Below are 19,189 nucleotides of genomic sequence, written 5' to 3'. Positions count from 1 at the left end.
TCGAGGAAGTAGTTGGATCCCTTACCTGCTCACTTCTAGACGTTCTAGGGGTCTTCTGCTTTGGATGGTGTAGAATGGTAGTACAGAAAGTGATACTGTTTTGGTAACTTTAGTTAGCTGGACTTTGCTGAAATGTACTTTCAACCTTAACTCAGTAAGCATCTGTTTGATTTTGCTAGGTTTTTTTATTTTATTTTTTTAACTGTCTATGAAAAAGTTTATGTTAGGTTGGTGTATAAAGTCCAGAGGAGAAGAGCCCTGGCTCTGAAAGGTCTTATGAGGTGCATTTAAGGCCTGATCCAACTCCGGTTGAAGTCAGTGGGAATCTTTCCATTGACTTAAATGGGAGTTGCATCAAGCCCTTAAAGTATACTGGGATAAGAGTTCCCCTGCCCTGTATGCCTCTTCGAAGTTCCCCCACCTCATCTCTCCTGAGACTTCAATTCCAAGAGCAGTTAGCACAGCTTCAGGCCAGTCCTAGTCCACTGTTCTCCTCATCATCACTCCTCCTGAACTTTTCCTCTCTAGATTTCCCCCACCTCCACCTCTCCCTCCCAATCCGGGACTGGAGTCAAAAGCTGGTCACTTTATAATCATTTACAAATAATTTTCAACTTGGCAGTGTACGTACGTACGTACAACAGCTTGGTACATGAGTGACCTGGGCTGTAGCCTCAAGAAACTGGAAAGGGCAAAAAACAAAGGGAAATACCAAAAAAATTAGGCAGAGAGCTACAGGGGATTGGTTCAATCTCCATGAATATTCTGGGCCCTGCTTTCACTTATACTGGCTTACACCTATGCAAGTTCACTGACTTCAATGGTGTTGGTGTCCTTATTGCAGTTTACACATCCTCAAGTTCATTATTCTTATAATCAAGTATTTCCTGATATGATGCCTGACTCTATTTTAGATTCTTAGCACAGTATTCTTGAGACTGACCTACAGATTGCTCACCTGAAACAGTGGTGTTGAGTCTACTTTAAATCCATCCGAGCCAGGTTGCTTGACTAAAGGAATTGCCTCAGGATCATCTATTGCTAGTCTTGCATTAAAAAGCACATTTCCAAAGCTTGTGGCTTGTGTCTCTGGTTGAGCTTTGTCCTAAATGGTGAAAGGGAAAAATAATTCTGTTTGTGCCCTGTACATTCGCACATTCACTTCCTCAAAGAAAGAAGTTTTTATATTCACATGGAAATGCAATTTTCCCAGGAACATAATCAACACGTACTATTTTATGTAATCTGGTGCATTCCTAAGGAAAAAAAGTGCTCTTCAGCAACATTGTGATTACATCTGTCTAGCACTAATTTCATTACTGCCTGAGGATTTTTGCCATAGAAATAAAACGGAGAGAAATTCTATAGTTTTTTTTTTTAAAGAAAAAATCCTTTCACACCTTCTTTACAGATTATTATAAAGACAGGCAGAAACCCATTCCTCCCCCATTTCACAGATTACCTTTAAATTGTAAATAAGTGAGGGCTCTAAGACACTAACATCAAAAGCTTGAATGACTCTCTCCTAGAAAGAGGCCTCCCACCTCAATGCCTAACTTCCTCCCCCTGAAACTTGAGTCCTTGGCCATCACATAGAATTTTCTGCCAGCTTAAACCACCTCACTGGTTAAGGAAAAGGAGCAGATGTCTGGCAAGGACTAAATTTCCTTTTATTTAGACTAGTGGTATAATTTTCAAAAGCACCAAAGTAGCCTTAGGAGTCTAAGTCTCATTTAAAGTCAATGGGACGTAGGCTTCTTAAGAGTCTAAGTCACTTCTGAAAATGAGACTTAGATGCTTTAGAAAATTTTACCCTAGGTCTCAAGATGATCAGATGATTACTCTACACTGGACAACCCTGGACAGCTCCTGGAAGCAGCCACTCCAGATCTATCCAATCAACCTTCCTCTCCTGCTCCAGCTCTGGACCGTGGCAGGAGGCATACCTTAGAGAGAGGTAGGGGACATCAGATTTAAGCGTATTCCCTTCACTTCACCCTCCCTTCCACAGGAGATTTTCGTGCCATGGTACAAGGGGCTCAGTTTCCAAGGAAACCCAGGGACCCAAAATGATTCAATATTTGATTCAACCCTTCTAGGTTGTCTCACCCACTGACTGACCCACCACGATGACTCAACCCCCTGCTGACAAACATGAGGGAAATGTCCCCTCAGTGAATCTCACTGCACTCCTAAACTTTCAGACACGAGGGTCAAGTTCTAGACAGAATGCTTATAAAGGGTTAGGTACCCCCTTTCTTCAGAGGCAAGTACTGGGGTACTGTGCAACATGAAAAGGAGATAGCAAGTTCTGCCTTCAAGATTCTGATCATTATTTCCTACAGAACAGCGTTTAAGCACTGTAAAATGAAGGTGAGGAAGATTATGAGAGCTTCTCACTTATTCTGTTGGACAGACGCAATTTGAAGAGACATTTTTACACTATGTAATCTCTAGGAAAATCATTGTAAATAGAAAAGAAACATAGTCAAAGCTGGGGGAGAAATGTAATGAAAAAAGCTGCTATTGTAGGGTCCTTTTAAAGGATGCTGGAATGAAAAGAGCAGTCTCAGCTATGAGATAGACTCCTCTCCTTCTCTAAATGTCCTAAGAGGTCTACCTGGAAGCCAGAACTACTGCTTGATTACTATTCCCAGGACAGAGTAGGTAATGCAAATAGCAGGTGTTGACAAATCCAAAAGGACTGAGGGAAAACTGTGCCTGAGAAATCAGAGAGATGGCAGAGATGGCATCATATCCGTACACACAGTACACCTCCACCAATTCAGGAATGAATGGACAGTAATGACAATGGATACAGGGAATCAAATCAAAAAACAGGGTAACAGTTCTACCTGCCCCAACAGACAACCCAGGCATCTGATTTGTTTCTTACACTTTATCAACATTTGTACACTCATCATATCAATAAAATCTCATTCAACTGAATGCCCTCACTATTCCCATTTAATAAGCAAAATTACCTGTTCCTGAAAATTAAAGTTATTCTGTTGTTGTTACTTCTGTTGTGGGTTTTCCTGTTTTGAATCGTACAATATATGTAGGCCTGACAGATTTTGATGAGTTTTTAAAATAATGTTGATGGAAAATATCAATGTTTATTTTAAAGCATTTTTTCTATTTTTATTGATTTAAATTTTCACAGTTGTGGGACAATATGGGCATCAGAAAATAATCATTTAATGACAGTAGATATTGAGACTCAAAAAGTTAAAGCTTTAAACCCAAATTGTCAACATCACATGTCAAAATACATAAAGCAAATATCCTTAAATCAAACTCTAATAAGTTCTCAAGCAGCATTTCACTTATTTTGCCTATCTAGAAACTTTAATTATTATCAATGGAAATATTTTTGTGGTTTGTATGTGTACAGTGAAATCAATGTTCCTCAACTTTTACTGATAAAAATCTAACCCTTCCAAGCCTAAATATATGAGACTATACAAGCAACTTGTCATACTGTTATCTTGATAAGTCAAACTGTAAAATATGCCACAACTGCTGAGACTCCCTGGTGGGATTAACCAAGTTGTAACCAGCACACAGAAGGTCCTGGATAACAATATTATGCCTTAACCAAGCTGCACTAGACTAGAATTGAAGTAAAAAACTTGATGGAAGAACATAAGAATGGCCATACTGGGTCAGACCAAGGGCCCATCCAGCCCAGCATCCTGGCTGCCGACAGTGGCCAATGCCAGGTGACCCAGAGGGAGTGAACCTAACAGGCAATGATCAAGTGATCTCTCTCCAGCTATCCATCTCCACCCTCTGACAAACAGAGGCTAGGGACACCATTCCCTACCCATCCTGGCTAATAGTCATTAATGGACTTAAACTCCATGAATTTATCTAGTTCTCCTTTAAACCTTGTTATAGTCCTGTTATAGAACCTATCCTTGCAACAAAGCCCGATGCCAACTCTGTCCACACATCTATTCAAGTGACACCATCATAGGACCTAATCACATCAGCCACGCCATCAGGGGCTCATTCACCTGCACATCTTACAATGTGATATATACTATCATGTGCCAGCAATGTCCCTCTGCCATGTACGTTGGCCAAACTGGACAGTCTCTACGCAAAAGAATAAATGGATACAAATCTGACATCAGGAACCATAATATTCAAAAAACAGTAGGGGAACACGTCAACCTCTCTGGTCACTCAGTAACAGACTTAAAGGTGGCCATTTTGCAACACAAAAGCTTCAAAAACAGACTCCATTGAGAAATTGCTTAACTTGAATTAATATGCAATCTAGATACCATTAATTTAGGCTTGAATAGAGACTGCGAACGGCTGAGTCATCACACAGACTGAATCTATTTCCTTATGTTAAGTATCCTCACATTTCTTGCCAACTGTCTGAAATGGGCCATCTTGATTATCACTACCAAAGTTTTTTTTCTCCTACTGATAATTGCTCATCTTAATTAATTACCCTCTTAGAGTTGATATGGCTACTTCCACCTTTTCATGTTCTGTATGTATATATATCTTCTTATTATTCCATTCTATGCACCTGAAGAAGTGGGCTGTAGCCCATGAAAGCTTATGCTCAAATAAATTTGTTAGTCTCTAAAGTGTCACAAGTACTTCTGTTCTTTTTTTAGTTTTGTGAGAACTTGTTAACATTCTTCACAGTCTGCTTTGGCCTTAACTATATTGATCAGTTTAATATCATCTGCAAATTTTGCCACTTCACTGTTTACCCCTTTCTCCACATCATTTATGAATAGGATTGGTCCTAGGATTGATCCTTGGGGAACACCACTAGTTACCCCCTCCATTCTGAAAATTTACCATTTATTCCTACCCTTTGTTCCTTGTCTTTTAACCAGTTCTCAATCCATGAAAGGATCTTCCCTCCTATCTCATGACAACTTAATTTACATAAGAGCCTTTGGTGAGGGATCCTGTCAAAGGCTTTCTGGAAATCTAAGTACACTATGTCCACTGGATCCCCCTTGTCCACATTTATCCACAAGTCCTTCAAAGAACTCTAGTAGATTAGTAAAACATGATTTCCCTTTACAGAAACCATATTGACTTTTGCCCAACAATTTATGTTCTTCCATGTGTCTGACAATTTTATTCTTTGCTATTGTTTCAACTAATTTGCCCGGTACTGACATTAGACTTACTGGTCTGTAATTGCCAGGATCATCTCTAGAGCCCTTTTTAAATATTGGCATTACATTAGCTGTCTTCCAGTCATTGGGTACAGAAGATGATTGAAAGGACAGGTTAAAAACCATAGTTAATAGTTTAGCAATTTCACATTTGAGTTCTTTCAGAACTCTTGGGTGAATGCCATCTGGTCCTAGTGACTTGTTACCGTTAAGTTTATAATTAATTCCAAAACTCCTCTAATGACACTTCAATCTGTGACAATTCCTCAGATTTGTCACCTACAAAGGATGGCTCAGGTTTGGGAACCTCCCTAACATCCTCTGGTAGGTGTGTTCTTAAGAGACCCTTGCCCTGCAGCAGGCTCAAAACAACAAATTGCATTGAAAAAAAATTACATATGCTTTTGATTAAATGCAGAACACTTACCACAATCTTAAATCTATATAAGAGGGATGGAGAATCAGCTAGACAGCCATATTCTGTATTTGGTGGACTATACTTGGGTACATATCCATCTGCTCCAGTGCACAGGAAAACCTTCTCAATGCTACAGTAAAAGGAATCACCGAGGTTCTGTACTGGATCCACCATCACACGACCATATATAATATCACCTGAAAACAATCATTGTTTCAAACACAATGTATCATTCTGTAAAGCAAGTATCCAAGTACGTCAGATGAGCTTATGGTGGTCAGACACATGTACTGTGAAACAGCAGGTTATAAGAAACAATCACACTCCTTTTAACAAACTGGCCTCAATTCTGAGCTGTGCTCCAGTTCCTTTACATTGCTCTAGCAACATAAATGGACTGGAACCCAGGTGGACTCTCGCTCGCAGGAATCTCGCTGGCAGTAGGAAATGGGTTGCATTCCAGCTGGAGTAGTCCTACAATACCTTCCTGCAGAGCTCCCAGCTTAGGGGTTTGCCTGAGGGGCAGGAAGAGGCATGGCTAGAATGCACGGTGCTCCATATATTTTGGGCCAGCAGAGTAGCCCATAAGTGGCCACACAAGGCTGCTATAACTGAAAGCAGCCACTAGGGCTGCTCAAAAATTGAGTTGGGTGCTGCTGGACTCAGAATTCACAAGGAGCAAAGGTATATAAGGCCACTGCTGTCCTCCCCAAATCCCATCTTGGACTGCAGCCTTTTGTCTTCTAACAATGTGTCTGGAATAGCAAGGTACCTTCTATGTCAGCAGGACCTTGGCCACAGGCCACCAGAACTTGCTAATATTTAGTTAGATGGGCAGCACTTGACACAGTGAAAATGACATCTACTCTATGGGAAATCATTCCTCTATTATTTCCAGAGTGGGCTCTTAACACTTGATTAAATCTGTTCTCATTTAACTTTGCCAAAACCGAAGACGGACGTATGGAGTTTTTAAGACTTTCTGCTGCCTGCCAAAATGTAAGGCAGGTTTTGCTTGCTAAACCCACAAAAGACTTGTGGGTTGTCAAAAATATGCAACAAAAGAGCACTGCCAGTAGCAGACCATGGCAGTCCATGTCCAAGAGTCAAACAAACATCAGAGTGAATAGGACACTGTGAATTTGTCTTCAGAGAGATATGTGGCTTGTTATTTACTATGTGTATTACAGAAGCAACCTAAAGGTTTTGACAGAGACTAAAGTCCCATTATGCCAGGCACCGTACCACCACATAGTAAGAGACAGTCCTTACCCTGAACAGCTTACATTCTAAATAGCCAAGATAGACACAGGCTGGGTGATTTGCCAAGGGCACCCAACAAATCAGTGGCAGAGACATGGATAGAACCCTGGTCTCCTGAGTCCCAGTCCAGAGCTCTATTTGCTAGATCTGGCTGTCCCTCCTTGGGGTGTGAGCTTAGACCTTCAAAGCAAGAATTCCTGAAATCTAATCTCAGTTTGAACTTTGATTTCCATTGAGAGGACAAATCAATTAATCTGCCTTGTTTTTCCCATCTGTACAAAGAGGCTATTAGTACTTACTCACTTACATGCCAGATATTGGCAACCCATGCACTATCTTCGAGGGACTATATTATATTAACTTTATGTATCACTGTGGGCCAGGACTGTATGCAGTGCAATGGGGGAGGGTTACCTCAGCTCCTCCAGGAATCAAAAACAGTGGGCGGTCATTAAAGTGAATCACTTAGGTTGTAAACACCTCTAGAGAGGTACCATTCCCTGGAGAGACTTGCATATACTGTTTCAAACTGAGTTTTCTAGAGACCAACAGACAAAGAAAAAGCTTCTGGCATAAAAAGGCTGAATTTAGATTGACTTGGGGCTTTGTCTTTCTGATCCAGCAATTGGACAGGACCTTCTGTCCAAGGGGGGTCCCAACCCATGAGGAAGGGTTGGAAAGAATTTAGCCTTCTATGGCCCCACAAGACTGACTGGTGACTCCTGGTATACTTAGTGCGTGGTCATGGTTTTTATACCGTTTCTCTGTAATGCTTTTGCCCAGAGATAGGTGATGACTGGAGATAAGACACCTGTCTGGGCACTCCTGAAGAGGATCACAGGGGTGGGAGGAATACAGGGGCAGTTATCTTTACCTTTTAGGGATGTTGTTAGAGGATCAGCAATGTTTGTAAAGTACTTAGAATGTGAAAACCACTATTATTATTATTGCTACCCTGAGAAGTGAGTAATGAGCTGAACAGGTCTAACCCTGAATGGCGACCAGCAACATAACCAGTTCCTATTTAGGCCTGGCAAAAGCAGAAAGACATGTGGTGGTAGTTTGTTCTGATTGAAAGAAAATGCGGATAGAGTGGAACACAGTAAAGGATGTCACATAAACTAGCCATCGTTTGTGTATTTTACCTTCTGTGAAAGCAACATCGCTCTCCTGTCCAAATCCCATCGAGCCATCAGATAACCAGAGAGTCTTCTTAGAGAGGAGAAACATCTGGGTATTCAGGCTGAACTCAGCAGCCACTGGGTCGCTGACCTAAAATACAGTATAAAACTCTTCAACATGCGGTCACTAATCTGGGTCTGTGTATTCACCTATATGGATATATTTACTATGAAAAGGCACTTAAGAACATAAGAACGGCTGTACCGGGTCAGACCAAAGGTCCATCTAGCCCAGTATCTGTCTACCGACAGTGGCCAATGCCAGGTGCCCCAGAGGGAGTGAAGCTAACAGGCAATGATCAAGTGATCTCTCTTCTGCCATCCATCTCCATCCTCTGATGAACAGAGGCTAGGGACACCATTCTTTACCCTTCCTGGCTAATAGCCATTTATGGACTTAGCCACCATGAATTTATCCAGTTCCCTTTTAAACATTGTTATAGTCCCAGCCTTCACAACCTCCTCAGGTAAGGAGTTCCACAAGCTGACTGTGCGCTGTGTGAAGAACAACTTCCTTTTATTTGTTTTAAACCTGCTACCTATTAATTTCATTTGGTGACCCCTAGTTCTTGTATTATGGGAATAAGTAAATAACTTTTCCTTATCCACTTTCTCAACATCACTCATGATTTTATATACCTCTATCATATCACCCCTTAGTCTCCTCTTTTCCAAGCTGAAGAGGCCTAGCCTCTTCAATCTTTCCTCATATGGGACCCTCTACAAACCCCTAATCATTTTAGTTGCCCTTTTCTGCACCTTTTCTAGTGCTAGAATATCTTCTTTGAGGTGTCGAGACCACATCTGTACACAGTATTCGAGATGTGGGTGTACCATGGATTTATATAAGGGCAATAATATATTCTCAGTGTTATTCTCTATCCCCTTTTTAATGATGCCTAACATCTTGTTTGCTTTTTTGACCGCCTCTGCACACTGCGTGGACATCTTCAGAGAACTATCCACGATGACGCCAAGATCTTTTATTCACTTATTTACACTATCCATTTCTTAATTAATATTAACATCAGTGTCTACTATGTTTGTCTTTATATACTGGATACAAAGCAATTTTAATTATGCATATTACAGTAATACCCACAGTCAGTTCAATCACTATTGGGGCCCCATGAGGCTGTGTACTCTACAAACACAAAACAGAAGACATTCCCAGAGCTTACAATCTAAATATGGTCAAGACGTGACAGGTGGCATAGAATACAATGGAGGGAAGTGGCAGAAGACCAGAGCAACAGTAATAGGAGAACAAAGATACATATATTAGCTAAGAATACAGTTTGGAAGTTGCACACATTTTGTTTTTAAAAAGATAAATAGAAAAGCAGATATTAAAGAATCACTAATAAAAAAGAGAATTCTGTTTTTTCCCCAAACAGTAAATGAACAATTTTCTAACTCGCTCTTGTGTGAGGCTGATGGGGTGAGTCATAAAAATACTATTAAAAACTATCACTAGAAGTTATGCAGCTGACCTACTCATTACTCTTGAAATCACTTTTCCACAGACCAGACTCCAAAATATCAAAGCAGCAGGATTTGGCAACTGAAAATGTACAACTGACGCTCTCCTTATAGACCAACCGCTACTCTCCATGGAGATGAAACCTAACAACACTGTTTATAGAAGACATTCCTTTCCGATTTGTTTGGAATTTTTCAGTTTTAATGCATGGATTCAGGCTATAGGATCTAAAGTCCTAGAGGTTCAAAATTCAAATGCCTCACTCACATAGCTGGGTTCCAGCTTATTTTCACAAGCATGTGAAAGAAAAACAAGAGTGGCTGAATCAAACTTTTCTTTTAGAGAGAGTAAATGTCTAATGAATAAGAAACTGGAAATGTATTTTCAGCTAGTAGCACTGGAATTTAGCCATGCAATTTACAGTAGCATTAATGGGAACTGTAAAACTGAATCGTATATAAGATATAGTTATGCAGTTCCCATTGACACTATGTATAGCTGTGAATATACCCCTGACACATTCTTTTTTAAATCTATTTTTTTGCAATTTCACATGAATGTCTCACTCTCACAGACTGATTGACTTGTGGCTGTTACAGCAGTAGTTTAAGCATACAATTATTTTCATGATGGAAACACTTTAAGAAAAGGTTCTCAATAACATAACATGTAAAGACTATTTGAGGTGAGAGGAGTATCACCTTACTTGCTTTTAATCTTTGACATTCACACCAATAATTAACTATCATCACTGCAGCTGGCCAGATTTTTGTATGGATGAAGAACATTGTAGGAATTCACTAAAGGGCACATCGGTGGGACCAGAGGACCTCCTGCAGCAAAGCCACTGTGATCTCTGCTGCACAAAGAAGGGGCAGGATCTGGGGAGGTCATGCATGGGTTGTACACCTCAGTGCAGCATGGATCCCAATTCCTCCCTATAGGAGGTGTGCAGAAGGCTTGGAAAAAGAAGCACGGGGATGGCAAAAAAGGGAGAAATATCCTGCTTTGTGCAAACAATCCTTTCCTGACTGGGGTAGTAAGGTGCTGTTTACAAGGGTACTAGGATTCTTTCTTCTTGGTCCCCAAGATACTGAGGCTGGCTTTGGGTAGTAGAGTTGCCACTAGCCATGTGTCTTGTAGAAATACCACGAGGACAGTGCTTTCCCAGGGAGAGAAAAAAAGGACACGAAAAGCCTCAACAAGGAAATGTAAAAACAACGTATTAGAATGAGAGACACCCAGAAAATAAGCACCCTTCCCACTTACTTGATACTGGCTTTTAAAAAGAGACCTTCATTCATTCATGGTGTAAACAATTCCCAAGAGGGACAACATACAAATATCCATCATATTATTCTATTTAAAAAATAAAAACTTGAAAAATAAAACCAGGCAAGGTTGTGTTGTCCAGTAGATAGGGCACTAGACAGGGAGTCAGGAGAGACAGGTTCTATTACCATTGTTACCTTTGATTCACTTGGATCTTGAGACAAGTGACTTAGGGATTGCCTACATGTGTGAACTGTAGAGCACTCTCACATGTTGTGCTCTAACTGCCCCATGGAGACCCTGTTGGTGCGAACTCAAAAGTATCTAGTTCATGTTGATGTAGTCCTGTTTCAAACAGGACTTCGTTAACACACACTAGGTACAGGGTCTAATGGGGCAGAAAGAGCACAACACGTGAGAGCACTCTACCATTTGCACTCCTGTAGATCAGACTGCACTGCCATGTACTCAAACCCTGAGGCCCAGTTGTGATACAGGTACTCATTGACTTCAGTGGGACTATTCTTGGAACAAGGTGCTATTACAATCTGGCCCTTCACCTTTTGTTTCTCCATCTGTAAAACGTGGATAATAATGTTCACTCACCTTTGCAGAGCACTTAAAAACCTTAGGAATCAGTGCTAAGTTTTACCTGTCTATGTATCTGTGTTCCTATACTGGTGCCTATTATGATGATGATACAGTTTTGGGATCTCAGTCCAGTCTCCAGTGGATAGTTATACACCACAAAAGCCAGGACCAAAATTGGCAACAACTGACACTCTATTAGCTGTCACAGCAGAATGGCCAAAGATCACCTGGGTCTTGAGGCTAAGGGCTGGTCTTCACTACCGCGGAGACTCATGCTGCTGCAATCGATGTAGGAGGTGTTGATTTAGTGGGTCTAGTGAAGAGCATTCTCTGGTCGACTCCGGTACTCTAGCTCTCCAAAAAGAGTAAGGGAAGTCGACTGGAGAGCGTCTCCCATCGTCGCAGTGTAGTGAAGAAACTGGAATAAGTCGACCTCAGCTACGTTGACTCCAGCTACGTTATTCACATAACTGGAGTAGCGTAATTTAGGTCAACTTACCCCGGTAGCGAAGACAAGCCCTGTGACACACTCTCACTCCTTCAGTAGTCTCCTCCAGGTCAAGGCTGAGTCACCCTGTTGGGAGTAGCGTGAGTAATTTGCACTGTCGTTGCCCACTGTGTGCCTGTTCTGTGGATAAGGAAAGGACTCTAGCCTCCAGGACTGTCAATCCAGCATCCTTCGTGACTATGAAAGACATTTTTAGAATTGAAGTAAAAACCATGCAAAAATTTTCTTGATGGTACCTGTTGGAATCGGATATCAAGGTCAAATGTGATTGGCTCTCTAGGATTACAGATCACTGGTATACCGTACTCCTGGTGAGGTACCGTGGTACAAGCTATCAGCTTCACAGTGTATGTTCCAGAATAGTCTCGTACCTGTTAAAAGCAAAGGAGAGACATGGCACTTCCACTAAAATATTTCAGAACTGGGACAGAGCAAACCAATGAAGGGAAAGCTGAGATTTTACCGCAAAATCTGAAACAAAGCTCCATTGCTGTATTGGTTGGTTGTACGTTGGTTCACTCCGCACGAGGCTGAGGCTAAATGTCAAGCCTGGGTGATCAGCTGACATAACCATGGAGCTCAGAGAAGAGGCTAGAAAGATGTCAGACAAGTTTGTCAGTTTAAATGTCTAGCCGCAGAGTCTCAGAACCTGAAAAGCATTCCCAGCGATTCATAAGCCACAATATGGCAGCTGATGCTAATACATTTACAGTGCATTGGTTTTATTAACTGAAACAAACAAAATCAATTATAGTCAACACAGCTGAGCCTGCTTGACTCTTGTTCAAATATCTGTTAAACAATCTCTTATGGGGCTATGCAACCAAAGCTGTATAAAGATTAAATTTAACAGAAAGGCAAAACAAGGTGAGTGAAATGGTAAAGATCTATAATCCTTCCTATTTTTAACCTAGAATGCCAACCCAGAGAATGTAAAACAATTTCTACTGCATTGTAACTCTTTCAGCTCTGCCCTGGATGTAAAATGCAGTATGTATTTTAAAAGTAAAGAAAGAGTGGAATTGCTATAAAGGAGCTTTTTTGGTTAATAAAACTTGGATAAACTAAAATAATTTCATTAATGTTGCTTTTTTTCTTCAACACACTATTGTATATGATCTTGTTTGGAGGGTTTAGTACACTTAGGCCCCAATCCTGCAATTTATCTGTGCAGTTGGAACCATACACCTGCATGCAGTCTAACTGAAGTGAATGGGGCTACAATGGGGCAAAAGCATCAACCTGTATGGATTAGATTGCAGGATCAAGGCCTCAGATATGATTAAATGCCACTGAACATTTTATTAATAGCAAAATATGGTTCACACACTCTTTTCTACCGGATCCTCATCTGGTATAAGTCAACATAGCTCTGCTCAAATAAATGGAGCTACTCCAATTCACACCAGCTGTGGATGGGCCATGATGTATTTGAAATTCGTTACATATTATGAATTTATGAGCGTAGAGCAATGGTCTTCAACCTGTGGTCTGTGGACCCCTAGGGGTCCAGAGACAATGCTTAAGTTTTCCAAAGGGGTCAGCACCTCCATTCAAAATTTTTAGGGGTTTGCAAATGAATAAAATTTGCAAACCACTGGCATAGAATAAAGCCCCTGCTGCTGGGTACAGCACATTAAAATATCCAGATTTTAATAGTAGGAATAAGATAATAAACAATACAGAATTCACAGCTATGAGATATTATTAGACCTCAGAATTGACTTACCAGAATGAGACATCACAAATAAACCATGAAATCGGGCTTCAGTCTTGAAGTTGACAACCAAACGCCCTTCTTCAGTGATGCGCATACTGGTTGGGTAGAGAGAACCTGCCAGCAGATGCCAAGTAGCACCGATTATTCAGCATGCAAATGGCTAATAAATGAGTCATGGTTTGATAAAACACTGGCACCCTTTTATTTCACATTGCCAAGTCAATCAACAATTTGACAGGGAGTCTGCTGACAGCCTTTGGATTTACCCATGGTGACTGTCAAGTAAGATTTTACGTGAAGGGCCCATACTTTGTGTGGTACTACAGTCTTCCAAAGTATAAAACATGCCTCCCTGGAACAACAAGGATTTTGGCTTGGTACCCACACTCAAACATTCATCTAGACAGAGAGTTTAATGCATGTGTCTTCCCTGAGGTTAAAACTGCTTCCAGCTATGCAATATTTCATAGCCAGCAGAATAATGAATTCATGTTACTTAAAAGTTTTATAATCCATGACAATGGTGCGACAATGGAATAGAAAAAACACAACACATCCTAAATTTCAGTCAACATGCAAGAAAATGGAATTTTATGTTTTTCATAAGTGATTGATAAATACCTTGATATTTCTCCTTCAATGCAATAACACATCTGAAGTCAAGTTTACAGAATTTCCAAATCAGAGAGCCTTTCTAGAATACTGAACAGAACAGCTGACCAATGGCAGTTTATTTGCAATTAATTATTAAACATATATACCACAAAGCAATATTTTCATATACAATTGCTTCAAAAATTATCCTGCTGCGTGCAACCTAAGGCTTCAGCAATAGAGCAAGAGTAAAAATCAATGAAGTCTGAACACATACCTTGGAGCTCTGCTTCAGGTGGGCTGCCAATTCCATCCTTCCACAAGATGGCAGTGTCATACACAAAAGTCAGCCGAAGTTCAGACTGTAGGTCAAAATGCTGCCAGCCACCTACACCCACAGGCGAATGGAAAACATAGGAGACATACAAGGGGACTCGCAAGGTCACGTAGGACTGCACTAGGTTGAGGACCTATAAAGACCAAAATCAGTTAGTTCGGTACATGGTAATGAAATATAGTGCAGTATAGACAACTCTAATGCATAAGCAAAAAATACAGAAGATACAGATTACTCTAAACATTTTGAATGAGATGAGTACGCTCTCTTCCAAATTATACATGATGGATAAAGCACTGAATTTCAATGGCTTGCATGTGGACACATCTTCTCAAGGGCCCTGTTTGTATTTGAAGCAGAATATGAATTCTGACACTAAGGAACTAATTTTTGATCCGTCATTCTTGTTCAGTCTTTGTAAATAGCCAACTAACAATGGCTAGATAGAGAACCAGTTGGGGATAGCCGGTTAACAAAACAAAACAAATCTTTGCTTGTACATTTTATCCTTCTCCCTCAACCTTCACCTAGTGCCCATCCTCTGAGATGTCAAATCCTGTAACAACCTCTGCATGGTAGGACCCTGCATTTGCATGGAGCTCAATGCCAGATTGAAGCGTTAGATTACATTCTCTTCATGGCTTGAACTGTGGCTTCTATGTGTAGACAGTGGGTGTCATATTGCATGCATTCCCATAAATAAATACTAATAGTGCATTGAAGGATCAAGTTAGAATACTTTCAATTGAAAAGAATTAGAAAATTAAATCTGATTTTAAAAAAGAATATTTTTGGTTTATATCATATAAATACTTATACTCTATTTAAATATTTTCAGCCAGAAAAGGTATGTTTTACAAAGTAAGGAAGAGCAAGGTTAGAAAATCACTATCTATTATATACAATAGAGTTATTATCAGACTTCTATGCCCTTTTTATTCTCTGAACAGATTTTTTATATCTATTTAATTTAATATTCATTTTTTTGTGAAATAATACTGCCATTGCAGCTCTATTATTAGAGATAGGGCCATCCAGAGATTGTAACTGTGGAGGAACTTTTACAATACCATGGGTTGCATTGGAGGGGAAAGGGTAAGAGGATATGGGAGAAGGATGGAAAGATTTCAATTGGGAGAGGGGGACTTAACTGCCATTTGTATCTTTGAATATGTCCCCCAAATTAATACCTTACAGAGTTTTAAAAGTGTTTTGCAAAACCTCTGGCACTGTTTTAAAACTTTACAAATTGTGTGAAATCCAAACTCCCTCTGGTTTCACCCAGCTCCATTTATTGGGTCTCTCTCACTGTTTTATGTTTTCCTATCCCAGGCAAAAGCACAGTAATACATAAAACCATAAGTATAGCAATATTACTTTTTTGTAGCACTTCACATTCTGAACTAAGTAAGTACTTGGTAACAGAAAACGTTGGCAGTTGTTAATGTGCTTCTACATGAAAAATCATTTAGCTTGTGCAACGTGCAGTCAAACAGACCTCCTTCTTTTCATTGCATCTGCTTGTGGAGTGATCTTCTAAAGCATATTAGCATTTAAACTCTAGATCATCTGGAAACTTATGAAAAAGAGTCTTTTCTTACTATCTCCTGTTTTAAAAGATATTCTTCTTAGTAACAGGCCCTTTCAAATGTTTTTATTTAAAATCAGAGATATAGTCAGCAAAAGACCACTTGGGTCATGCAGTTACATGATTCATGAAAGCTCAATTAATACTTAGCCAGTTTCTATAATCCAGTCTGTAGAAAAACTTGCCTCACAGTTCAAGGTATAATTGGAAAATATTCTTATAAGGTGTCTGTTATTACTAGTACTTAGCAATTGATCTTGAAATGTGTATTTATGATTCCTAAAGTGCTATGTAATAAAGTGGCCTCACAGCTAATATTAGGTGCTACTGTTACAGTCAGTTAAGATTAAGGCTCCTTTGTTGGTTTTATTAAATATGTTCAGGAACTTTTTTTTCCGGATCAAGATAATAGCTTTCCTGTCTAGGTGTACTGAATGCCAAGAAATTTTTAGACAAAAAATGTTGCTCCTTCAGTCAACTATGTATTACGTAAATAGGGCCAAGTTCACCCTGAGGTAACTCCATTGACTTCAATGGAATTACCTCAGCCACAGATCTGACATGTTGTTCCAAAGCAATAAAACAGGATATTCACTCATGTTAAGACAAATGCACACTGTGATGCAGCTCCACAGGAGATTTGGTTCAGGAACAATCTTGCACTCCTGGCACATAGTCAAGATTCAAACCCATTTGCTTCCATAACTAAACACGTCTCTACCATCTCTGCCAGCCCAAATGGCCTTTTCTTGATCTTTACATATGAGTTTTTGTTTTCCATCTGCATGTTCATATAGCAGAAAACCAACCAACCAACCAACCAAAGGTCTTAAATTCAGTTTGTGTGTGATGAGGGAAGCAGAAAAAAACCCCTAGCTAAAAGAGCTAACATGATAAAAGATTTCACATATATTCAATTACCTGTTGTAAAGAAAACAAGCATAGTGCAATGTTTAGCTTTTCTGTTACACCTTTTCCTGAGCTGTGTGCACCAGACATTGTCAGATATTCATGCATAGTTTACATGAACTAATTAATGTAATCTGTAAGCAACAATTTAGACTAGTATTTCCCCCCTCCATTCTATAGGACACAAGTCTCTGTATTGGAGACAATTCATTTCTACTGGTGGAAATAAGTCTGCAGGTCCTTGCTGAGTGAAAGTCTACCTGAAAGACAGTTCCAGTGTCATGAAGCACTGACAACCCTTGCTCTCTAGGAGGGCCTGAAGCCAGCTGGTGCAGTATAGAAAGAATAAAAGGCCTGGCTGCGATCAGTGCGTTAGGAGATGGGCTAATTCAACACATCTCTTGATTATCCTCCCTGTATGGAATTAAAAGCTATCCTCCCCTGGGAGAACCCATGAAGGAAGGCAGGGGGGATTGTTAGGATTGAAAATTTTCTAATCTCATAAAACCAAACACCTTTCTCCACCTCTTCCCAGAGACCCCACCCCTTCTCTCTCCATCCCCCCTCCCTACAATTGCTCACTCTCGCCCACCCTCACTTACTTTCACTGGGCTGGGGCAGGGGGTTGGGTGTTGGAGGGGCTGAGGGCTCTGGCTGGAGGTGTGGGCTTTGGGGTGGGGCAGGGGTTTGGGGTGAAGGAGAAGGCTCTGGGCTTGGGGCCAAGGGGTTCAGAGTGTGGGAGGGAGTTCTGGGCTGGGGCAGGAGGTTGGGTTGCAGGAGGGGGGTGAGGGCTTCGGGATGGGACCAGGGATAAGAGCTTTGGGATGCAGGAGAGGGCTCTGGAGTGTGGGAGGGGGCTCAAGGCTAGAGCAGGGGGTTGGGGTGCGGGAGGGTGTACGGGGTGTGGGCGCCAACTGGGTGGTGCTGATCTGAGGTGGCTCCTGGAAGTGGCCAGCATGTCCCACTCCTAGGTGGAGGGGATAGGGAGCTCTATGCACTGCCTGCACCTGAAGGCTCTGCCCCCGCAGCTCTCATTGGCCATGTCACCAGCCAATTGGAGCTGTGAAGCCAGTGCTTGGGGTGGGAGCAGTGTGCGGAGCCTCCCAGGTTACCCTTGTGCCTAGGAGCCAGAAATGCCAGCTGCTTCCAGGAGCTGCACAGAGCTAGGGAAGGCAGGGAGCCTGCCTTAGCCCCGCTGCACTTCTGACTGGACTTTCAGTGGTCCAGTCAGTGGTGCTGACTGGAGCCGCCAGGGTCCCTTTTCGACTGAGTGTTCCGGTCAGAAACTGGATGCCTGTCAACCCTAGGTAATACTGCTGGGTGTGTGTCCGAGAGAAAGAGAAAATATGCCTCTGCCAGAATAGCTGCCCTCTCCTGGGTTCAGTGATAGGGCTGAAAATTTGCACTCCTGATGCCCACTAAGATCAATCAAGTCCATTATCTCTACTCAGATTCTACCTCAAATGTTATTAAATAAGTTGCATCACTATACTATTTCTTAACAAATAAGCAGAACCCTGCCAGTGAAAATAATCATTTTAGCCCAGCAGACAGAAAAATAAAATTAAAAAAAAATGCAGTTCATCTCTTCGATCAAACTAAATAAAGCTAAAATCAAATAGGCAAGCTTATTAAAAAGCTGCTGTGGAGACTGGAGAGGAGACTTTTTCCCTGCATTCCAAGTTGAGTTGCCAGTGAACAGAACTCAAATGCTTCTGATTCCAGTCTGGATAGAAAAAAACAAAGAAATCGACTAACCATTTCCATATAGTTTGAGAAACCCTTATTTTCCAGTCCTACTTGGGATATGCCATTCAATTGAATATGGAAAACATCCCTTCCATTGTGATATCTCCATTTTTTAGCACTGCCCGCAGAGACTAATGAAAGTAGGCAGCTGTTCCTGTTTTAACTTGATGTTATGAAAGCAGGAGGCTAACTGAGAGCTATAAAAGTAGAGTATCAGTTTAAGTGCTATGGAGATTCAGAACAGGTGCATTACATATCTATGTATTCCACACTCAGTAGAACTTAGCAGTTGCATTATCAGAGTTTTATTCATTAACAATAATTAAAATAATATCTAGAATAATTTCTCAGAACGTTGTATGACTTTAAACCTTATGATGCTGATGTGGATATTCACAGTTCACTGTCACACTC

At 40.8% G+C, this 19,189-nt stretch overlaps 1 protein-coding gene across 1 annotated transcript in view; it reads right to left on the bottom strand.

The window, feature by feature from the left end:
• The window catches only part of FREM2 (FRAS1 related extracellular matrix 2), a 223,922-nt gene that overhangs the window by 4,745 nt on the left and 199,988 nt on the right, over nucleotides 1-19,189 (bottom strand). The window contains exons 17-23 of the mRNA XM_030563843.1: nucleotides 14,470-14,662; nucleotides 13,608-13,712; nucleotides 12,342-12,469; nucleotides 12,115-12,249; nucleotides 7,989-8,115; nucleotides 5,590-5,777; nucleotides 959-1,105 (exon numbers count right to left, since the gene is read on the bottom strand). Of these exons, the coding sequence (XP_030419703.1) occupies nucleotides 959-1,105; nucleotides 5,590-5,777; nucleotides 7,989-8,115; nucleotides 12,115-12,249; nucleotides 12,342-12,469; nucleotides 13,608-13,712; nucleotides 14,470-14,662 (1,023 nt within the window). The remainder of the gene's footprint in view (nucleotides 1-958; nucleotides 1,106-5,589; nucleotides 5,778-7,988; nucleotides 8,116-12,114; nucleotides 12,250-12,341; nucleotides 12,470-13,607; nucleotides 13,713-14,469; nucleotides 14,663-19,189) is intronic.

This window comes from Gopherus evgoodei, chromosome 1, assembly GCF_007399415.2.
Source record: "Gopherus evgoodei ecotype Sinaloan lineage chromosome 1, rGopEvg1_v1.p, whole genome shotgun sequence".
In the NCBI taxonomy this organism is placed as follows: domain Eukaryota; kingdom Metazoa; phylum Chordata; order Testudines; family Testudinidae; genus Gopherus; species Gopherus evgoodei.
The sequence above is the reverse complement of the archived record's forward strand: the minus strand, read 5'-3'. Positions and strand labels throughout refer to the sequence as shown.